This window comes from Geosmithia morbida (genome assembly GCF_012550715.1).
Source record: "Geosmithia morbida isolate 1262 chromosome Unknown scaffold_4, whole genome shotgun sequence".
NCBI lineage: Eukaryota > Fungi > Ascomycota > Sordariomycetes > Hypocreales > Bionectriaceae > Geosmithia > Geosmithia morbida.
The window spans coordinates 740,898-762,023 of record NW_023336191.1 but is presented as its reverse complement, the minus strand read 5'-3'; the positions used below and the strand labels follow the sequence as shown (position 1 = coordinate 762,023).

The following is a 21,126-nucleotide window of genomic DNA, read 5'->3' as shown; positions in this document are numbered from 1 at the left end:
TATATGTCTTCATGTGTATGCTTGTCCTTTTGTTAACCCATGAAGGTGCACACGGGCAACCTGTACTCTATAATGAGGTGTGTTAGCAGTGCTAGTGAATGTCTGTGGAGGAAAGAGGGAGAGGGGGGAGAGAGAAGAGAGACTTACTGTCGAGAGTCCAATACCTCCTACGGACACCCTCCCAGTCTCCCTTGCCATCCTGCGACAGGGTGGACATGTCAACGTCGATCTCGTCCCATTCGACGTCGAGCCCGGCCTCGGTGGCATGCATCTCGACAACCTTGGTGTACACGTCATAGCAGATGGGCCTGTCGGCGCCGAGCCCGTTGAAGAAGCTGAAGCGGCCCTCCATGTCGAGCAAGCCGGGGATCATCTCTGTGAAGAAGTTGCGCAGCTGCGCGTAGTCCTCGCCAAAGGTGTCGAAGTAGATGGCATCGTAGACCTCGCCGCTCTTGAGGAGCCGGGGGACCACATCCTGCCACCGGCCAGCGTGGACCTTGAAGGCCCCCTCCCCGGGGCCGGAGGCCTCCCAGGCCGGGCCGAACGCGCAGTCCGGGCTGGAGGATATGTGCCCCAGCACCGAGGGGTGGGCCTCGATTATGTGGTGGCGTGAGGGGGCGTGCTCGGCGAACATGCCGTCGATGATGCCCATGCCGAAGCCGATGTTGAGGATGCGCCTGCCTCGGCCGGCATCGGGGGGCAGCAGGGCGGCGACGGACCGCCGCATAATGTCCGTCTCCCACGCCATCATGACGCCGTTGAGGTCCTCGTCTACTAGCTTGCCCTCGTCGTAGGTCAGGTTGGACTGCAGGTACTGGTCACTTGTGACGGGCTTCTCGTCGATGGAGGGGGGGACAAAGGTGACGGCAGCATCGCCACCGCCCATGTCAACGTCGTCGTCGTCGTCATTGCTCGTCTCCTTCTCTTCCTCCTCCTCCTCCTCCTCCTCCTCCTTCTCAGCATCCTCGGCACCATCCTCGGTGTCGTCCCCACCCTCGGATGCCAGCTCTTCGTACTCTCCCATGAGGGCAAACAGCATCTCGGCGCGGACGCCGGCGTCGACGCACATACCGTACAGGGTCTTGCGACCCAGACGTCTGGCCACGCACCCCGGCGTCTCGTTGTTGTCGTCGACGTCGTTCCATATGGCGCCCGAGTAGAAGAGCTCCTGGACGACGTCTCGGGCTTCCTCCACGCAGCCATCTTCCCGCTCGTCATCATCCTCTCGTCCGCTCCCCTCGTCGTCGTCCTCAGTGGCGGGGGCGGCAGGTCCGCAGGCGCGGATGGCGGCGTGGAGGGGCGTCTCGCCCGTCTTGGGGTCCTGGGCCCGGGGGGCGTCACTGCGGACTTTCAGGATGGCCTTCAGTCCACCTAGGTCGTGGGCCCAGGCGTGGTAGAGGACGTCGCGGACATTGTCTGGTGAGTCGGGTGGGATGCGGGTGGGCATAGAGTCGTCGATGAGGGGGGCCATGATGGCGGGGGAGGTGGGGGTTTTTTCTTCTTCTTTCCCTTCCTTTCTTTTTAAAATTGGTCTCCTTCCTTACGCCCCCTTCTCTTCTGCTTGTTTCAACTCCTCTTCTACTACAAGTCATATTCGCATGAATCGGCGGGGAGGGCCCAAAGCTGCCAAGGTGAGCGTTGTTGGCGATGGTGGGGTTGATTTTTTCTTTCTTTTTTCTTCTCCCCCCCCCCCCCCCCCCTCCCCCGCTAAGGTGGTGGTGTCCCCATATCAGCACTATCTAGATGTTGAACCCCACCATCAATCAAGCTAGAATGTGCGCAGGGAGTCGCTCTGCTAGTGGACTGTAAATACCCCCCAGTGAGATGATTTGACTAGTCACTTGTGTGATATTGCTAGATACTCAGACGGATAACGAACTGTTTTGGGAGTCGGGAGGACGAACCAGGTACTGATACCTGTACTGCCATGATGGAGTACATGTGAGATGGTGTCGGCTGATGACGACGTTTACCGGCGTTGCCGTGGCCGCTGCAGCCTAACAAGTCCCTGGACTCTAGATGGTTACCGGAGTACTCGTACGAGTCGGAGGGGTATTCGGCGGTGCAGCAGTGATAGTAGACGCAGTGTTCCGTACAGGTACGGGGTAGTGATGCTCAGAGCCACTGTATTCGAGACCCTATTTCAGGCTAGCATACCACTTGTAGCCTGCTGCACCACGGGCGGTCTACGGACCGGAAGCCGCAGCTATTTTTATTACTGCTCAAGCCTCCAGGTCAGTGGGACTTCGGTCTTGCATACGCACAAACCCTCCCCTGCACGTTTCTGATTCTAGCGCTGCGACTCGCCAATCCAAGGGCCCAGAGGTTCGAGCTGCAGCGCCCAAAAGGTCGAGAGCCCACTATATTGCCTACACCCGCTTTCGTCACTGTCAGACGCCCCCAGAGAGAGAGAGAGAGATCAGATTACCTTTTTTTTTTTTTTGGGTTGCGAGACAATTCATCTCTTTTTCTTTTTCCTTCCTTTTGTTGCTCTTGATTTCCCATCCTTCGTACTGATACCACGAGAGAGTGCCAAGTACAAGCCCTCTCTTCTTTTCTCTCCCCTGAACCCCCCCCCCCCCCCCCCCCCCCTTCCTTCTGTGGTGAGTTCTGTTTTTTCCCCTTCCTCTGTTCCACCTTCGCTGTCCCTCTCCTCTTCCCTCCGCGGTCTCCCAGTTTGCTGTTGCATGGAGGATTCAGTCCAGGCCATTGCCATCATACGCAGATAGTCACAGAGAGAGATAGAGAGAGGAGAGGAAGGGACTGCCCGCTGAGCCCCGACTCAATTTCTCATGCTGATCGAACAGGATCTTGGATCCCGACAGAGGAATTGGATCAACTCCCCGCGACATCCGTCGTATCGGGCTAAACCCGGCGTCGTCGTCATGAAGTTTGGAGAGCAGCTGCGGTCCAGCGTCATCCGCGAGTACCAGTGGTCCTACATCGACTACGATGTCTTGAAACACGACCTCAAGAACGCCACGGGCCCGGCCCTGACCGACAACCCGGGCCGCAACGAGTGGACCGAGACCGACGAGACGCGCTTCGTCACCAAGCTCGAGGCCGAGCTCGACAAGGTCCACGCCAAGCAAAAGATCAAGGCTCTCGAGATCTCCCGCCGCATCGCCATCAGCGAGCGTGAGGTCCGCGAGGTCGTCAACCGCCTCAACGAGCGCGGGCTGAACGAGGTCGGCCCTAGCGAGGAGGAGTTCATGCTCCTCGAGGAGGACCTGAGCGACATCATCGCCGAGGTTCACGATCTGGCCAAGTATGTCCAGCTCAACTATACTGGATTCTACAAGATTATCAAGAAGCACGACGTACGCCGACCGAACCCCCCCCCTCCCTCTCCTCTCCTCTTTCCCTCTCTCTCCATTCTCGCGCTGACTTTTCGATTTCGTCTCCCGCCAGAAACGCACCGGATGGTACCTCCGACCCGTTTTCGAGGCCCGGCTCAAGGCCAAGCCGTTCTACAAGGAAAACTACGACGCGTCCGTGGTTCAGCTATCCAAGCTGTACGACCTGGTCCGCACGCGAGGCAATCCTGCAAAGGGCGACAGCGCGGCCGGCGGCTCCCAGGCCAACTTTATCCGCCAGACGACCAAGTACTGGGTGCACCCGGATAACGTGACAGAGCTCAAGCTCATCATCCTCAAGCACCTGCCAGTGCTCGTCTTCAACGCCAACAAGGAGTTCGAGGCCAAGGACTCGGCCATCACGTCCATCTACTATGACAACACGGATAACTGGGACCTGTACGAGGGCCGGCTGAAGAAGACGGAGGGCGCTGAGGCCATCCGCCTCCGCTGGTACGGCGGCATGGAGACCGAGACCATCTTCGTGGAGCGCAAGACGCACCGGGAGGACTGGACCGGCGAGAAGTCGGTCAAGGCGCGCTTCAGCATGAAGGAGAAGAATGTCAACTCGTACCTGAGGGGCGAGCTGCTCCCGCCGGCCATCTTCGAGAAGGCGCGCAAGGAGGGCAAGAAGTCGGAAAAGGCCATTGCCGAGGACGAGAGGCTCGCGCGCGAGATCCAGTACTCGGTGCTCAAGAAGGGCTACCAGCCGGTCTGCCGGTCCTTCTACCACCGCACAGCCTTCCAGCTCCCGGCCGACGCGCGCGTGCGCATCTCGCTCGACACGGAGCTGACCATGGTGCGCGAGGACAACCTGGACGGCCGCAGCCGCAGCGGCGACAACTGGCGTCGCACCGACATCGGCATCGACTACCCCTTCTCGCAGCTGCCAGCCGAGGACGTGGTACGCTTCCCCTACGCCGTCCTCGAGGTCAAGCTGCAGACGCAGGCGCATCAGGAGCCGCCCGAGTGGGTGCGCCAGCTCATCTCGTCGCACCTGGTCGAGGCCGTGCCCAAGTTCTCCAAGTTCATCCACGGCACGGCCACGCTGTTCCCCGACCGCATCGACCTCCTCCCCTACTGGATGCCCCAGATGGATATCGACATCCGCAAGCCCGTCAGCCACGACTTTGGCATCCACCGCTCCGCCACCTCGGGCAACAACTCCACTTCGGACGACTACGACGACGACGATGATGACTCGGACGACGAGGACCTCGTGGTCGCCAGCCGCCAGCAGGCCGGCCCGGCCCGGCTCTCCGCCGCCACCGCCGCCACCGCCTCCTCCTCCTCCTCCTCCAAGCAGCAGCAGCCCACCCACAACGGCCGCCACCACGGCAACAACGCCGACGTCGAGGACCAGACGACGACCGACCTCCCCGGCGTGGACGAGTCGTACCCCATCTACGACTCGGACGAAGAGTTCGACGAGAACTACGAGCTCGAGCACGCCCGCCGCATCGGCGGCTGGTCCTACTACAAGACCCTCATCTACTCCAGGTCGCGCGCCGTAGGCCAAGCCTCCCTCGCCGTCCTCCGGGCCATCGCTCCCGTGCCCCGCAGCACCCAGGTTGACCGTTCGGCCCGCCAGACAATGTTCTTTGGGAACCAGGAGGTCCACACCAAGAAGTTTCGCGCCCCGGCCGGCAAGAAGATTTACGTGCCGGTCCGTGTCGAGCCCAAGGTCTACTTTGCCGCCGAACGTACATTTCTCGGATGGGTATGTTTTACACCTGAATTGCCCTCTTATATATTCATACCTTTCCTGCCTTTCTGTTCTTCTATGTGAATCTGTTGAGGAGAAGGAGAAGAATAAAGAAGAGAAGAAGAAAAACTGACCCTGACCATTTCAGCTCGAATACTCCATCTATATTGGCACCATCGCCGCCACCCTCCTCAACTTCGGACAGTACCCCTCCCGTACAGCCTTCTTCGTCTCCGGAGTCTTCACCTTCCTCGCCATCCTCAGCCTCGCCTACTCCGTCGTCATATACCTGTACCGCAGCCAGGCCATCCGCAACCGCAAGGCTGCCAGGTACTACGATAAGTGGGGGCCCAGCGTCCTCTGCGTGTCCCTGCTGATTGCCGTCGCTATCGATTTTGCTTTCGAGGGTCGCGAGAGGCAGATTTGGTAGTTCCCCCCCCCCCCCCCCCCCCCACAGTGTTTTCAAAAAAAATCTTCTTTTTGCCCAGTTTTGGCCCAGTTTCTTTCCTTCAACTTCATTGCTTGATTTTCATATCCCATGTTTTGTTCTTTTTTTTTTCTTTCTTTTTGTATTAGCATACAAGATTTTGTATTTTTTGTTTTTCTATTCATACATGTATGTATGCATGTTCATGTATCGTGACTTCACTTCAAAAGAAAAAAAAAAGAAAGAGAAAAAAAGAGTATATAATTGGAAATGCATGGGTAGTCTTATGTGCGGAAACAATGAGAATCGAGAGAATGGTGGACTTTGAAGGATATCGCAAAGGTATTAACAGCAATATACTTGGGTCGTATATTTATCAAACATTCAAATCATACAAAGTCATAAAAAGAAATGCCAGTCCTAAATAATGGATTAAGATGAAAAACTATACGAGTACTCCGTCGTCCCAACGTCTCTCATGTCCCCTTGCGTACACCAATCTAAGCAATGGCTGTGACCCTTCTGATGGTTCTCCTCGCGCCGTCGCCGGCAATCATGATGGCATTCTCCGCCTCGAGAGCGCGCATGGCCTCGTTGAAGTCGGCCTGCTCGACGGGGACGCTGGCCCCCTCTCCTAGACGCCTGGCGACGTCTGACCAGCGGACCGTGTTTCCGCTGGCCGTCATGTCGTCTAGCAAGCTGCGCAGGGCGTCCTTGATCTCGGCCTGGCGCTTGCGGTCCGCGGCGCTGGTGCCCTCGGTCAGGAGGCTCATGTCGATGCGGCCCTGGGCGTCGGTGGCGGCCGTCTTGAGTGCGCTCTGGATCAGGCGGCTGGCCTCGCGCACGTCGTCGCGCGTCACCGTCTCCGACAGCCGCATCTTGGCGTGCGCCTCCGACAGACGGATCATGCTCTCCAGCTGACGCGTCGTCGCCGTGATGCGCGTCTCCGCCGCGCGCACGTCCTGGCCTAGCGCGCGCATTGCCACGTAGTTGTCTACCAGCTCTTGCGCTGCCTCCTGCGAGATGACGGGGTGGATATTGGTCTTGGCGTACGAGATGTACAGCGTCAGGAAGTCGACGGGCAGGATGTCGTCGTTCGTCTTCGCCGAGTCGGGCTTGTCCTCCAGGTACAGCGACAGCAGGTGCTTGGCAAGCCTCTTGTCCGTCTTCTCGTCCACCCGGTCGAGGATCAGGTAGATGAGATCGAAACGCGACAGCAGCGTCGGGGGCAGGTCGATGTTCTGCGGCACCGACAGATCCGGGTTGTATCGACTGCCGATGGGGTTGGCCGACGCCAGGATGCTGGTCCTGGCGTTGAGCGTTGTGATGATGCCCGCCTTGGCTACCGACACTGTCTGCTGCTCCATGACCTCGTGCAGGACGGACCGCGTCGAGTCTGACATCTTGTCAAACTCGTCGATGCAGCACACGCCACCGTCAGACAGCACCAGCGCACCAGACTCGAGCACCAGCTGCCGCGTCTCGGGGTCGCGTGTGACGTACGCCGTGAGGCCGACGGCGGAGGAGCCCTTGCCGCTGGTGTAGACGCCGCGGGGGGCAATCTTGTGGATGTAGGACAGAAGCTGTGACTTGGACGTCGACGGGTCACCGCACAGGAGCACGTTGATGTCACCTCTGTATCTGGGGCTGCCGCCCTTCTCAAACGTCTTGTTGGCACCACCAAAGAGTTGCAGCAGGATCCCCTTCTTGACGTCGTCCATTTCGTAGATTGAAGGGGCCAGGGACCGGGACAGAAGATCGTAAATGTCCTCTCGCGCGGCCGTTTCACGGATCTTCGCCTCGTCTTCAGGCTTGATGGTGCGCATCTGCTCGAGGCCAGGCTCATCAGCCTGCTCCTCGCCATCGACGGCCAGCGTCGTGGGGTCGGCATCCATGCGCTTGTTGTCGACCTTCCTGCAGTGCACCATGTCGACATACGTCTTGTGGACGCTCTTGAGAGCACGCTGGTGCGGGTTAACCCGCACAGGGTTGACACGGAAGATACCCGTGATCTCGACACGGTCACCAGCCTTACAGAAATCGACCAGCTCGCTGTGGGCCACGACGGAGACTGAGTGGGGCGTCTGGCCGGGGGGCACGGCGTCTGGTGTCTCCTGAAGCTTGATGACCTGCTTGTCGGCAAACATGCAGCGGTTGTGGATGATCTGCATCGAGTTCTTGGCCAGACAGATCTGGCGAGGGCACTCCGTCGGCTCACGAATCCTACCACGCTCAAGCCCAACATTGACCGAGTGGTTGCAGACGTTACACCGGAAAAAGGCATCTCTCATGTCGGGAATGACCGGCGTAGCCCGAATGACAAGACCCTTGATGCTGACAAGCTGGTCGACATCTTTACGACTATGTCAGCGCAGGTCTTCAACTCAAGGTTATAGGCAAGTAGTTTCGGAGACGTACCTGAAGGGTCTAGATCGCGCATGTTGGTCGTTGTCTCGAGACCAAATGGTCGGACGTAGAACACCATGCTTTCAATCTGGTCCTCCAGCGTCTGCGGACGCTCCTGAGGCCCGGGGGTGGCCGGGGTGGCAGGCGTGGCGGGCTCGTAGGGACGGTCAGAGCTGGGGAAGACGGGCTCTGAGCTCTCCCTGGCTGCGTTGGCGGCCTGGTGGGAGGCACCGGCGCCAGTCTGAGAACGGTTCCTGTTATCCTCCGCGACGGCAAGCTCGTTCATGCTATCCTTGAGAGCCTGATCGAGGATGGGCAGCATGTCGACGGGGTACGCCAGGAGCTGGTGGTACATCTTCTTGGTGGGCGGGTACAAGGCCAGGTCGCGGATGTCTAGGTAGAGCCTCTCCTCTCCCAGGAGCAGCATGTTCTCCATGCTCTCCATATAGATCTTGGTCTCGGCAAGGGGTGTCTCGCGGATCTCTTCGTCGGTCAGGCCGTCGCGGTAGAGGCGGTACTTGAGGGTGAAGTTGCGGAGGAAGTCCCTGAAGACGAGCAGGTTGTCGCGGACGGAGATGGTCGTACCCCAGACTAAAGCGTTGTCGGTACCTCCGAGGGCATCGGCCTCGGATGTATTTGGGTCTCTGTTGGAGAAGGAAGGGGCATCGGATCCGGGCATGTCGCCTTCCTGGACAACACGGCCCGCATCATTGACAAGCACACGGCGGGACGGGAGACGAGAGGTTCCCACAAAGTCGGATCCGATGTCACCACGGCTGTACCTGGCTGTGCTCCTCTGAGAGCCGAGGAAGAGCCCGCTGGCTTCGCTGCGTAGGTCTGACTGCTGGCCTCGCAGGGAGCGACCCGGGCTGGAGCTGGGCTCGTAGCGTATGGGAGATGATTCTTTGTCCAGACGATGCATGTGTCAGTCACCCCGAGGCTCTCATACAATCCAAGCCTGCCAACTTTCTAGAGGGTGGAGACTCACCTCCGAGCGTCCTGCTGGCCCTCGGTGTCCTGTCACCGTCTACCGGAGTCTCCTGGGAATCGGTCATCTGGCGGAGAGGCGAGCTGGGAGCCATGGGACCACCGCGGCCCTGGGAGGTGTTCTGGCTGTTGCTCATCTGCCGCAGCGGCGAGGACACGATGCCGTCGGGGGTCGGTGCCGGGGACGACTGGAAGAAGAGGGGACTCGAGGCGGCCAGCTGCGAGCCCTGCTGGGAGCCCTGCTGCGGTGTGTCGGACTCGGGCTGGCGACCAGACCGACGGGGCGTACCACCCTGCCGGCGCGATGGCGACGACATATCTGTGTGTATGTGTGATGTTCTCTTCTCTTCTCCTTTCTGCCTTATTTTCCCTTGGCGATCAATCACTCACTCTCGCTCACTGTCGAATGTGGTGAGCGGGGCTGTTGTTGAAGAGAGGGAGGCGGCGATGAGAGATGCAGAAATCCATCCACTATCGAGGGGGAGGGGAAGGGACCTGGAGCAAAGGGGTGGACAGATCGCGTAAAAAGGGCAGCGGAGACGCGTAAAGTGATTCTTCTTGGACGCGCAGAAGCCCGGGATGGTCTGTGCACGGGCGGTAGCTCTGATGCGGAAACGGAAAAACTGTTGGGCCGACTGACGATCCAATGCCCCCCTAAGGTTTGCTGTGCTGGCCACTCTGAGCTATTCTGTGGTGGTGGAGGGGTGTGCGTCCCCCATTTTGGAGAGACATGGAGGCATTGGACGTTGCTGTTGTCGTGGGCCTTTCCTCGTGACTGTCCCTCCGGAACTACAACTCCTCCCCTTCAAGACCACACAACACGCAATCATGTCTCCCGGAATGTCCCTTTTCTCGGTGCAGGCCGTTCTCATCTTGAGTACGGATGACGGCTCGCGCATCTTTTCCAAGTACTATTCCGCCCCGCATACTGCGCCGAACGGTGAGACCCTCCTTCCCCCTTTCCCCCAAAGTCTGCTACCGCTCCTCCGTTCTTGGAGTCTGCCAGAGCGAAGCTTCGAGAGGGCGAATCGTGGACTGACAGTGTCGGACTGGCTGCAGCTTCCGGTCATGCTCAGGGTAACCCTTACTCCGACTCCAAGTCGCAAAAGGCCTTTGAGAAGGGTCTGATCGACAAGACGGCCAAGCAGACGGGCGACATCATCCTGTACGACAACCGCATTGTCCTGTACAAGCTCGAGTCCGATGTCATGATCTATGTTGTCGGAAGCGTCGATGAGAATGAGGTTCTGCTCTACAACACAATCCTAGCCCTTAGGGACTCGCTACATCTGCTGTTCAAGTATGTCGCCTGCTACACCGTGTCTCCTTGTTGCTGACTGCTCACATACCTGAACCCCGGGCGTGACGATCGTCATTATCTGCTCACCTGCTTGTCTGCTAACGTATGAAACCCACCCCGATTGCAGGCAATCCGTCGACAAGCGAACCATCATCGAAAACTACGATCTTGTTTCCCTCGCCATTGATGAGATCGTCGACGATGGCATCATCCTCGAGACGGACCCCACCATCATCGTCCAGAGGGTCAGCAAGGCTCCCAGCCAAGACCTGCCCACCGGTCGCATCGATCTTAGCGAGCAGGGCGTAAACAACCTTGCCCAGCTGGGTAAATCCAAGCTGGCCGACTGGTTGCGACAGGGACTGTAGGAGAGGTAGTCAGGTCAGTAGGCATGTGTGCTTGGTCGTTGGGAATCTCTTTGGAGCGCACGCACCTCAAAATGGGTTTTTTTTTTCCAATGAAAGAAGGGCAAATTACGGGGTTCAACCAAAAAGTAGGAGGGGAGATGGAAACGGACTAGACAGAAAGAGCGGTCCGTATGACGAGGGGCGTTTTAGCATAAAAGGGTATTATGAGTCTATCTTTTGTATCTTTCTCTCTCCAGTCCATATGCCGCGATCCTTCCTCACCTCCGAATCTCGGATGCCGCCTTGCGCAGACGGTTCATGACGGCCGCAGCAATATCCATCTCATCCTCTATGCCGTCCACGAATATGAGGTCCGCGCCCCGTAGGTCGAGCTCCCTGAGTGCGGAGAAGAGCCCCTGCGCTATCCCCTTCGTGTCCTTGCCCAGGTCGATATCCATGACATACCCTATCGCCTGGCCCTTGCCGTCGACGAGGCGTCCCTCCAGAAGGGTGCTGTACGGCGTTTCCGGCTGCGCCTCATCGCCGTCTTGCTGCTGCTGCTGCTGCTGCCCAGTCGCATCATCGGCCGCGGTGCGGAGGTCCCCGTCAGTCGGCAGACCGGCAGCGGCCGTCTTCCAGCGCTGCGTGCGGATGACGCCAATCTTGCGCGACGGCGGTCCCTGCTGCTGCTGCTGCTGCTGCTGCTGCCCTGCGGAGCCCTCCACGGCGCACGCCATCTCGGTGTCTGCCGGCGCGAGCCCCTCGCCTGCCAGCGACGCCTCGTACAGGACAACCCTGGCCCTGGGGCTGTAGTGCTTGTACTTCATCCCGGGCGCTCGGGGAGCCGACTTTCCCTCGTCGGCGTGATCCCTGTACGCCTTGACGACGCCCTCCCAGCCGGGGCAGCTCCTGATGTCGTCTATGCCGACGCCGCCGGGACGCAGGACGGCGGGGGGGTCGCACAGGCCGTCGACGACGGTGCTCTCGACGCCGACGGAGCACGCCCCGCCGTCGAGGATGAGCTCTATGCGCCCGTCGAGATCGTGCTTGACGTGCTGGGCCGTCGTGGGTGAGGGCTTGGTCGAGGCGTTCGCCGAGGGCGCCGCCAGCGGCACGCCGGCAAGCTTGATGAGGGTGCGGGCCAGAGGCGTGGACGGCATCCTGACGCCGAACGTCGGCAGGCCGGCGGTGACCTCGGGCGCCAGCTTGGACGGATCCGCGTTGGGAAGCAGGATCGTCAGCGGACCCGGCCAGAAGCGGTCGATCAGGGCCTTGTATCGCAGCGGGATCGGATCGTCATCGCCGTCCCTGCTCTCGGAGCCGGGCTGCTGCATGACGGCTCGTAGCATCTCGAGGTCGGAAACGTGGATGATGAGAGGGTTGTCCGACGGTCGGCCCTTGGCCGCGTATATGCCCCTGACCGCACCGCTCCGCGTGGCATCCGCTCCGAGACCGTAGACCGTCTCCGTGGGGAACCCGACGGGCGTGTCGCTGGTCCGTAGATGGTAGGCTGCTTCGCCCAGCCGCCGGAGGGCTTCCTCGCTGCTCTCCGAGCCTGAGGTGGCCCGCTCTACGTCCCAGCGCTCCATCGATGATTTCTCGTCATCTCCTCCTGCCGTGCGGCCCAGCAGGTTCCCACCCGGGATCCGGACGATGCGCGTCTCCATGCTGGCAGATGATGTAAGTCGAGATATTGCTGCGGCGGACGACAGCGGCCTAGATGTTGCGCATCGACAAGGGGAAGAGGCTTGGTCGAAGATCCGTAGATTACGATGTGAAAACGGCGGCTTCATAGACGACTGTGAAGTCTACGTGTCTTCAAGGGTCAAGGGTAGCGTGGGCTGTGAGGATGGATGGACTTTTGGAGAGTGTGGGTGGTTGACTCATTGAAAATTTCATATTTCATGGCTTGCCACTCACCTCGCCTTGCCAGCTGTGGGACGACCCCAAACCCCAAACCCCAAACCCCCTTCTCTCTCTGTGTGTGTGTGTTTGATCCGCGACAGCCTCACAACATCGCAAACGACAGCGTTTCGCACCATCTTTGTATGGATCGTCATGGCTGAGTAGATCATCTTGCTCTTCATCTGGCAGCATCGACAACACAGCCACGTTTATATAGCAACCAACCCGGGTAGAGACCATGTGCCTTATCAAGCCTAAGATAGCCTATTGTTCGCTGTAGTGTATATCTCTCCTCCTTTTTTCTTTCGTTTATTGGTATCAGCAGCAGCAGCAGCAGTAGCAGCAGTAGTAGTAGAGCAGTAGGAGTGTTGGTGTTGCTGGTGGTGGTGGTGGCAGTCTCCCCTTGCTTTCCCATGAGGCCCTGTCCTACCACATTCTTTTTTTTTAAAAAAAAAAATACAATCCTCTTCTTTTTCTTCTGTTTTTATCTCTGAACCTCTCGTCTATAATATTCTTGTTAACCCTCTAGCCTTCTTCTTCTCCTCATCCGTTATGACCCAATCGATACCATCTTCCTCGCCTAGGTCGACAATCTCCTCCCATTCATCATCCTCCATATTGACGACCATGAGCAGCTGCGTGACCTTGGCAAAGGCCTCGCGGACCATGTAGTTGTCTTGGGAGACGGTGCTGATCATTGCGGTGAAGTCCTTCTCGATGCGGATGGTTCCGTAGGGATTGGTCCTGCCGCCGTAGCTGAGGATGCGCTTCTCCAGTATCTTGGAGAGGTAGCGGGCCGTGGTGTCGAGGAGGGTGGCGTACGTCCCCGGGGTCATGATGCGGGCGATGGGCTTCATGAGCTGTTCCCAGCCGTGCTCGAAGCGCCGGGGCACCTGCTCCAGGAGGTCCGTCTCGTCCTCGTCGTTTTGGCGGGCCAGGTCGGCGATCTCGTCTTCGGTCATGGTGTAGTCGGCATCGCGGAACGTGTCGGATAGCACGGGCCGGAGACGCGCCTTGACCACCATGTTGAAGAGGACTTGGATGCCCTCGTTGAGCAGCTCCGTCGTCTTGCTGACAAAGGTCGTCTGCATCGTCGTCAGGGCGTTCGTGACGAACGACACGTCTCGCTCAAAGGGGAACGACTTCTCGACCGGGCTCTGCATCTGCAGCTGCTGCGCCCGGTCCGTGGCGCTGCTGTCCGCAGTCTCTGTCTGCACCCGGATGATGCGCGTCAGGTACTCGTTTGCCATGTCCAGGCTGTTGATGAGCACGATGAACTGGACGATCCTGTCCTCCGGGGGGAAGCCTCCCTGCACCACGGGCTTCGGGTACGACTCGTCGCGCATCTTGCGTTGGATCATGCCCACAAAGTCAGACGTCAGCACGCGGCCGATGCTCGGCACCACCGACGCGATGACGTCCCTCTGCGACGTCGATATCGACTTCTGCACCACCGCGTTGACGATGTACATGACGTCGTCCACGGCCAGGATGATGAAGGGCGGGTTGCCGTCGATCGGCCTCTGCAGGCTCAGCGACAGCCCGCTCGGGTACTCGTCCAGCTGGAAGGCCTTCTCCACCGACCGCCGGAAGAAGAAGGTCGTCATGACGTTGTAGGGGCTGACCAGCTTGGCCGACACCTTGCGATATAGATTGGACTTGATGAGCATCTCGGGTACCGTGAGAGGCACGTCCTCGGGGGTTCCGGGGTCCTGGTAGAGCCTGCTCGTCAGTATCCTGTTCGTCTTCCCGGGATGTGATGGGACGGGGGGGCGGTGCAGACGTACGATGCATTTGCCTGCCAGGAATCGCGTGTACAGCGACCAGCGGCCGAGCATGATGGCAATCTCTGTGAGGAGCCCGTCGACCTCCTTCATGTTGACGCCCTCGTCCTCGCTGGCCCGGGGGTCGCTACCGTATCCGCCACCGGGCGCCGGCGAGTTCGTCGTCCTCTGCGGGCCACCGCCTGCCGCGCCCCTGGGCGGCTGGGGCAGGAAGCTCTGGACGAGGAATGAGAAGGGATAGCTCTTGACGTCGGTGAGCCTCCTGTCGATGCCGCGCTCGTCGCTCCACGTGTCGAGTATGATGCCACCCTGGACGTCAGCCTCGGACTGCAGACGGGCGATGACGCGGATCATCTTGCCGTCGCCGTAGTGGCGCTCGACAAGCCCGCCGTGGCCCTCGACGATCTGGGCGATGTGCTCAAACAGCCTGGTGAGGGCGTTTGCGTAGAAGAAGCCCTCCTTGCGGGCGGCAGCGCCCAGCGCGGCGTCCCTGAGCGTGGCCCTGGCGGTGCCGGCGACGCCCTGGCAGACGTAGCGGCCGTAGACGTCGAGGCCGGTGTCGGCGCGGCCGATGAGGGGGAAGAGCTTGAAGAAGCGGGTGACCTTTGCGCCGTCGGCCTCGGCAGCGGCGCGGTCGAACTCGCGCAGGAACAGGCCGCACAGCGATTCGCGGGCGTCCTCGAGCGTGACCCAGGGAGGGTCCGGCACCTCGACGCTGGGCACGATGGAGGCGGCGAAGGCGCCCCGCGCGATGGTCTCGGGCACCCGGCTCGCGCGGTCCAGGTATCCGGCCGCGGCCTCCCAGTCCTGCGGGGCCCCCATGGAGCCGACCACGCCGTGCACGCAGGCCTTGAGCTCGGCCACCTGCTCCACCACCCGCAGCGTCTCCTCCACCCGGCTCTTCTCCAGGTCCAGCTCCTTGACCCGGTCCGACAGCCCGCCCGCCGTGTCGGCCGCCGTGGAGAGCATCTCGCTGCCCACCGCCCGCGCCGAGATCACCTGCGCCCCCAGCCCCGCCCGCAGCATGTCCAGACGACCCAGGTCCCGCGACAGCTCCGACTTGGACGCCACCAGCGTGTCTAGACGCCTCGTCACGGCACTCTCCCGGATGTGCAGGGCCGCCAGGGCTGCTCGAATCTCCGTCTCATCCGTGGCATTGTCGAGGTCTGATTTCGTCGTCGTCGTCGTCGTCGTCGTACCGTTGGTACTGTTGGAATTGTTGTTATTGTTATTGTTGTTGTTGTCGTTCGTGTGGGTAGCTCCTGGAGTCAAAGGCAATGGTGATGCGACGACGGCGGCAGCGGCTCCATTGTCGCGGCCGCCACCGCTGAGAAGAGCAGACATTGACGAACGTGCTTTGAGCTATACCGGGAGGTTCATAGCTGCCTCGTGAATGTTCTGTACCCTCTCGTCTCCCGTTCCTTCTTTGCTCTTGTCCAGTTTATACGTCTTCGGAGGATCGGTGACGGGGGAGGTGTGGGTTGCGTTGAGGGGGGGGGGGGGGGGGGCACGTTCCGATGGGACCCATAAACCTTTTTGGCAGCTGCTGTCCCTTTGGTGGCCAACGCAGCTGATAAATAAATACGGCCACATCATCTACAGCTCATCACCACCACCACCACCACCACCACCACCACTACTGTTACTACCATCACGAAGTATGAGCACCGCGCGGACAGTGGTGCCAATAATACAAACTCACACAGAAACGCCTGATATAATTCGATGGCTTCGTCTCGGCTTGATAGATGTCTCGTGCTTCCCATTTTGTTACAGTGATAGTAGAGCAATCGCTATACACAGTCCGTGATGCGCCTCACCTAGCTGCCGAGACCCGCCCCCGTCCGAGGTAATGATGCCGATGAAGAGGGAAGTCCCCAAGGATGATGATACTGCTATTTTGTATTTTCTTATCGTATGAAGAGAAAAAAGAGAAAAGGAAAGAAAAAAAAAATACTCTCTCTGCCCAGACCTGGCCCCTCTCTTCCCCCTCTTCCATCCATCTATGCTGTCACCTATGCCTTTATTTTTATTTTTATTTTTATTTTTACACCGCCTGGCTATATCCCGAGCTCAGACGCTGTGCACCGTACCTGAGGTGCTTTCTCAGCTCGTCGGCCCAGAAGACGGTGCTGCACAGGAGAACCAGGCGTACCAGGTCGAGGAGGCTCACGCCCTCGGTCTGGAAGGTCGACTGCAGCCAGGGAAAGTAGATGACGAGCATCTGGCAGATGACGCTGAGCGAGACGGCCCAGTTGAAGAGGTTGTTGGACACGAGGCCGACCTCGCCCTTCAGGATAGACTTGGACTCGGACCGGCAGGCTAGCGCGTTGAACATGTCGAAGAAGACGAAGCACGTGAACGTCATGGTCGTGTCGCGCCGAGTTACCTGCCCATCGAGCATTTCGCGGCTGTAGACGAACATGGTGCCCACCATGATGATGGCTGCCGACGTGAGGACACGCGTGACGAGGGCCTTGGTCAGCACCGGGTCGTCACGCCTCCGAGGCGGCCTGTTCATGACGTCCGGGTCGACCTTTTCCACGCCCAGCGATTGCGCGGGGGGGCCGTCCATGATGATGTCTGTAGTCGCCGCAGGTGATATTAGCCATCGTCCTCCCCGGATATGGTGGGCCCTGATCGCATAGACTTACTGATCCAGAGAATCTGCATGGCGTTGAGGGGATTCTTGAACCCGAGGCAGGTGCAGAAGAAGACGAGGCCTAGGCTGGCTGCGCTCGTGCTCAGCTGGAACGTCAGGAAGTTCTGGATGTTGTTGAAGATGCCCTTGCCCTCCTCAATGGCGCGGAGGATGGTGGAGAAGTCGTCGTCGGTCAGGATCATATCGGCGGCCTCCTTGGCGACATCGGTTCCGTGGCGTCCCATAGCGATGCCGATGTCGGCTCGCTTCAGCGCCGGTGCGTCGTTGACGCCGTCACCGGTCATGGCCACGATATCTCCGCGGGATTGCAGCGCGCGGATGATCTTCAGCTTGTGGTCCGGGTTCGTGCGGGCAAAGATGGTGGTGTGCTCCATGGCCAGGCCGAGGTCGAATTCGGACAGCTGGTCGATATCGTCGCCCGTCAAGACTGACCTGACGGTCGACCGGCCCTTGCCGTGCACGCTGGGGGTCGCGATGCTCATGCCGAGCTGCCTGCCGATGGCGAGGGCCGTGGTCTCGGCATCGCCGGTGATCATGATGACCCTGACGCCTCCGCCCATCAGTCTCCTGATGGACCGCCCGACCCCGGGTCTGGGCGGGTCGCTCATCCCGACCACTCCGGAGAAGGTGAGGCCCCTGAATGCGTCGTCCGAAGGTGTCGGTGTTTGCGGGCTACTGCCCCTGTCGCTAGGCGTGCTGCTGCGGTGGGATGCAGACTTTGCCCTCGACGATCTGGCCACGGGCCCGCTGGCAAAGGCAATGACCCGAAGTCCCTCCACGGCAATCTTCTCGGCCGAGCGGAGGGCCTCTCGTCGGCGAGCGGCGTCGAGAGCGACCTCGCGCCCATCGCTGTCGACGTAGGTATCGCAAGCCGCAAGAACCTTCTCGATCGATCCCTTCATGTACGCATACTCCTTGTCGTTCCTGGCGTCGGAGCCAATCGTCACACCCATCCACTTGCGCTCGGAGCTGAAGGGCACCTCGTTGACGCGGGGTCCGATAGACTCGCGAACGTCGTGCTCGCCGTACTTGTCGAGGAGGTCGAGCATGGCCACGTCCGTAGGCTGGCCGACCCACCTAGTGTGCGTGTCGACCTGGCCCCGGCCGACGGTCGAAGACAATACAGCAGTCGCCGCCGCGCCGTTCTGGGTGGACTTTTGCGCCAGCCGCGCGTTGTTGGCGATGTTCCCGATGCGGAGGATCCGGAGTCCGGCCGGTGTCCGCTCTTTCTCCGCAGCGTCGTCGTCCGAGCCGATGTCGACCGCCTCCTGAACTCCGAAATACCACATCTTGACCGTTGCCATATGGTTAGTAGTGAGGGTGCCTAGTCAGCAGAGATTGTTTTAGCAAAAGAGAGGTTGTGCGTCCGAGGTCTCATGGTTCCACTCACCCGTCTTGTCGGTGCAGACGACGTTGACGGAGCCGAGCGTCTCAACCTTGGGCATCCGACGGACAATGGCATTATGCTTAGCCATGCGGTGCACGCCCAGCGCCAAGGTGACGGTGACGATGATGGGCAGGCCTTCGGGGATTGCGGCGACGGCGAGCGAGATGGAGATGGTGAAGATCTCCAGCAGCTTCTTTCCCTGCAGCCAGCCGACGAAGGAGATGAGGCCGATGACGGCGAACGAGGCCTTGCTCAGCTGCGAGCCGAGCTCGTCCATCGAGTGCTGGAGCGGCGACCGCGGACTCTCCGTGCCCGAGACGCTGGTGGCAATGGTACCGAAGTGAGTGTTTCCTCCGGTGGCAAAGACGATGCCCTGGCCGTGACCGGACTTGACCAAGGTGCCCATGTAGACGACATTCTCGCCCGTTCCGGAGCGTCCATGCTCGGACGGGGACAGAGACGCGGGGCTGGGCAGGGGGACAAGCCCGTATGAGTCGATCCTTCGGCTTCGCGCCTCGGAGCCGACCCTGACAGGCTCATTCTCGCCAGTGAGGTTGGAGCCGTCGACGGTCAGGTCGGTGGCCTTGGTGACCCGGACGTCTGCAGGGATACGGTCGCCTGTCGTGAAGAGGACCAGATCGCCGGGGACGAGCTGCGATGCCATGGTCTTCGTCGAGGTAACGTCCAGATCATCATCATCGGGCTGAACGGCGCCGGGGGTAGGCGCACGCTCCGGCGCAGCGTCTCCCGGGGCAGGCCATGCTGACGTGCTGGGGATGACGGCGGCCCTGCTGCTCGTGCCGCGGACTATGTGCGCGTGGTTGGGGACGAGGTGGTTCAGCGCCTCGATCGACTTCTCGGACCGGTACTCTTGGGCGAAGCCGACCGAGACGACGATGGTGACGGCAACGGCGATGCTGACGGCGTCGTCCATGTTGCCGACGAGGAGCGACGTGCCGGCGGAGGCCAGGAGCAGCAGGATCAGGGGCTCCTGGAACTGCTTGATGAAGCGTAGCCAGAGCGGCTCGGGCTCTTCGTGCGGAATCTCGTTGGTGCCATGCTCGCCGAGTCGCTTCAGGGCTTCGTTGGGATGGAGGCCGTGTGTCAGGGAGGTTCGCAGGCGGGCCGCGGCCTCGCTCGGGGTCATGTGTGCGTATTCATCCGCGACGTTCTGGACATTCCGAGACTCATGGGTTAGAATACACCTCTCTCAGCGCGACGATGCCTCCGGGAGGCTAGCACATGACGGGGTCATCTGTACTCACGCGAGCATGCGCCGAAGTGGTTCGCGCATGCCGTGGTCGTGACGGCGGCCTGTCGGCGAGGTTGGAGGCATCACCCATCAACCCCTTGATGGCGGGAACGCTGGCTGCGGTAGGGAGGGAAGATCCGTCCTCTCCGCGCCCAGGCCATGGCAACTGCATCGTCAGATCATACGACAACGTCTAGCATGCAGCGGCGGGCGTGGAAGAGCATGGGTGGATGGGTTTCTCTGTTCAGCAACGATGAAGTGGCGGCAACATGGGGGCGCCAAGGGACCCAGACGTGTAAGGGGAGCTCTTGAAAGGTTTTCAGGATAAGGTTGAAGGTAGAAGGAGAGTTTCGATGGAGATGGTTATTTCGTGTGCATCGTCTCTGAAATGCAATCGGACCACGGGGACAGGGGGGGTTTCGTAGGTTGGATGTTTTGTGCGTAGTCGTAAAACGTACTGGATGGTTGATAGCTGAAGCGTGTCTCCCCCCCCCCCGAGATGCATGTATCGAAGTACGGAGCGATAAATTGATGCATCTTGTCGCTTGTATCTTAGGGGTCCTAGCAAACGCGCTAACACGATTCGAGGGCGCACCGGGATTACGCCCGGCCCTGGCAGATTCTACCTCTACAGGTATCTATATGTAGTGATGATACGCTGTAGCTTGTAGGCTGCAGTCAGCGCCGAGCGCTGTGCGTGGAAGGGTTGAGAGCTCTTGGGCGCGCTGCAGCCTGTAGGTGCACTGCTGCTCTAGCATTGCAGCGCTGAATACCCCGTACGAGTATCCGTACGAGTATCCTGTAATCTGCACACCGGTCAACTCCGTAGCCCTGTACGGATAGGTGGGTGACGGCTACCATCATACCATCATTACAATTGAAACATCGATACTGGCCCTGGCCCTCGTCGACATAMAGGCAATGCTCCATAAGGGGGRGGGGGGGGGGGGTATCACTCCATAGCAGAAGCATTCGAGAATGCAGCATGCATAGGAGTGTATCCTGCCATCACACGCAGGTACTATATACGCTCAATCTCGGTCAATACCTTCTCCTCCTGATTCTGCCACGATCAATAATACTCCGTACTGAACGGGGCGTCCTGTACTGTCCCGGCAGCGTGAAGGGATACACCAATCAGAGATATGCGCAGTCGATAAACCAGCAGAGCCGACACCAACCAACGATGGACGGTAGGCCGTAGCAGGTATTGAGGGTACTTTGGCGGGACCGCTGGAGAAACAATACCGTTATGACGGGGGCGCACGTGTTACGTCGTATGATTTTTTTTTTTTAAATCTCTTTTTCTCTCTGAAATAGAATGTGCGAAGTACTCCATAACCGTACACTAATCTTGCAAAGAGCTGGAACGGTCGGAATGGTACGACCACGAATGTGCTCGCTGCTCATACATACGGAGTACTGAGAGGCTGGCTACAAGTCTGCAGCCTACAAAGCTCGCGAGACCGGAACCGGAATTAGCTTCCTCCCGGTAACTGTCCAGTTGGGGTCAACGCCCGGTGTCCTGGTCCACCGAGATGCATATACGGAGTCGCATACGCAAGTGACACAAGCGACACACACACACACACACACACACACACACAG

At 59.7% G+C, this 21,126-nt stretch overlaps 6 protein-coding genes across 6 annotated transcripts; 2 read left to right on the top strand and 4 right to left on the bottom strand.

Moving 5' to 3' along the window:
* Nucleotides 1–32: 32 nt before the first annotated feature.
* Nucleotides 33–1,471, bottom strand: GMORB2_5704 (type IV protein arginine methyltransferase; the record flags this gene model as incomplete). The annotated part of the gene is made up of 2 exons (XM_035467674.1): nt 33–67; nt 148–1,471. The coding sequence occupies 2 exons, from the start codon at nt 1,469–1,471 to the stop codon at nt 33–35; spliced, it is 1,359 nt and encodes a 452-aa protein (XP_035322640.1).
* A 1,414-nt stretch (nt 1,472–2,885) lies between these two features.
* Nucleotides 2,886–5,491, top strand: GMORB2_5703 (SPX domain-containing protein involved in vacuolar polyphosphate accumulation; the record flags this gene model as incomplete). Its single annotated transcript, XM_035467673.1, has 3 exons — nt 2,886–3,320; nt 3,412–5,076; nt 5,210–5,491. 3 exons carry the CDS (start codon nt 2,886–2,888, stop codon nt 5,489–5,491), a joined length of 2,382 nt encoding a protein of 793 aa, XP_035322639.1.
* Nucleotides 5,492–5,988: 497 nt separating this feature from the next.
* Nucleotides 5,989–9,198, bottom strand: GMORB2_5702 (DNA replication licensing factor MCM4; the record flags this gene model as incomplete). Its single annotated transcript, XM_035467672.1, has 3 exons — nt 5,989–7,841; nt 7,907–8,797; nt 8,883–9,198. 3 exons carry the CDS (start codon nt 9,196–9,198, stop codon nt 5,989–5,991), a joined length of 3,060 nt encoding a protein of 1,019 aa, XP_035322638.1.
* A 511-nt stretch (nt 9,199–9,709) lies between these two features.
* GMORB2_5701 (coatomer subunit zeta) lies at nt 9,710–10,549 on the top strand (the record flags this gene model as incomplete). The annotated part of the gene is made up of 3 exons (XM_035467671.1): nt 9,710–9,851; nt 9,941–10,181; nt 10,309–10,549. The coding sequence occupies 3 exons, from the start codon at nt 9,710–9,712 to the stop codon at nt 10,547–10,549; spliced, it is 624 nt and encodes a 207-aa protein (XP_035322637.1).
* Nucleotides 10,550–10,806: 257 nt separating this feature from the next.
* On the bottom strand, nt 10,807–12,195 carry GMORB2_5700 (L-threonylcarbamoyladenylate synthase; the record flags this gene model as incomplete). The annotated part of the gene is made up of 1 exon (XM_035467670.1): nt 10,807–12,195. One exon carries the CDS (start codon nt 12,193–12,195, stop codon nt 10,807–10,809), a length of 1,389 nt encoding a protein of 462 aa, XP_035322636.1.
* Nucleotides 12,196–12,936: 741 nt separating this feature from the next.
* On the bottom strand, nt 12,937–19,690 carry GMORB2_5699 (P-type Ca2+ transporter type 2C; the record flags this gene model as incomplete). Its single annotated transcript, XM_035467669.1, has 5 exons — nt 12,937–15,544; nt 16,311–16,800; nt 16,872–18,203; nt 18,270–19,437; nt 19,532–19,690. 5 exons carry the CDS (start codon nt 19,688–19,690, stop codon nt 12,937–12,939), a joined length of 5,757 nt encoding a protein of 1,918 aa, XP_035322635.1.
* Between the last annotated feature and the right edge of the window lie 1,436 nt (nt 19,691–21,126).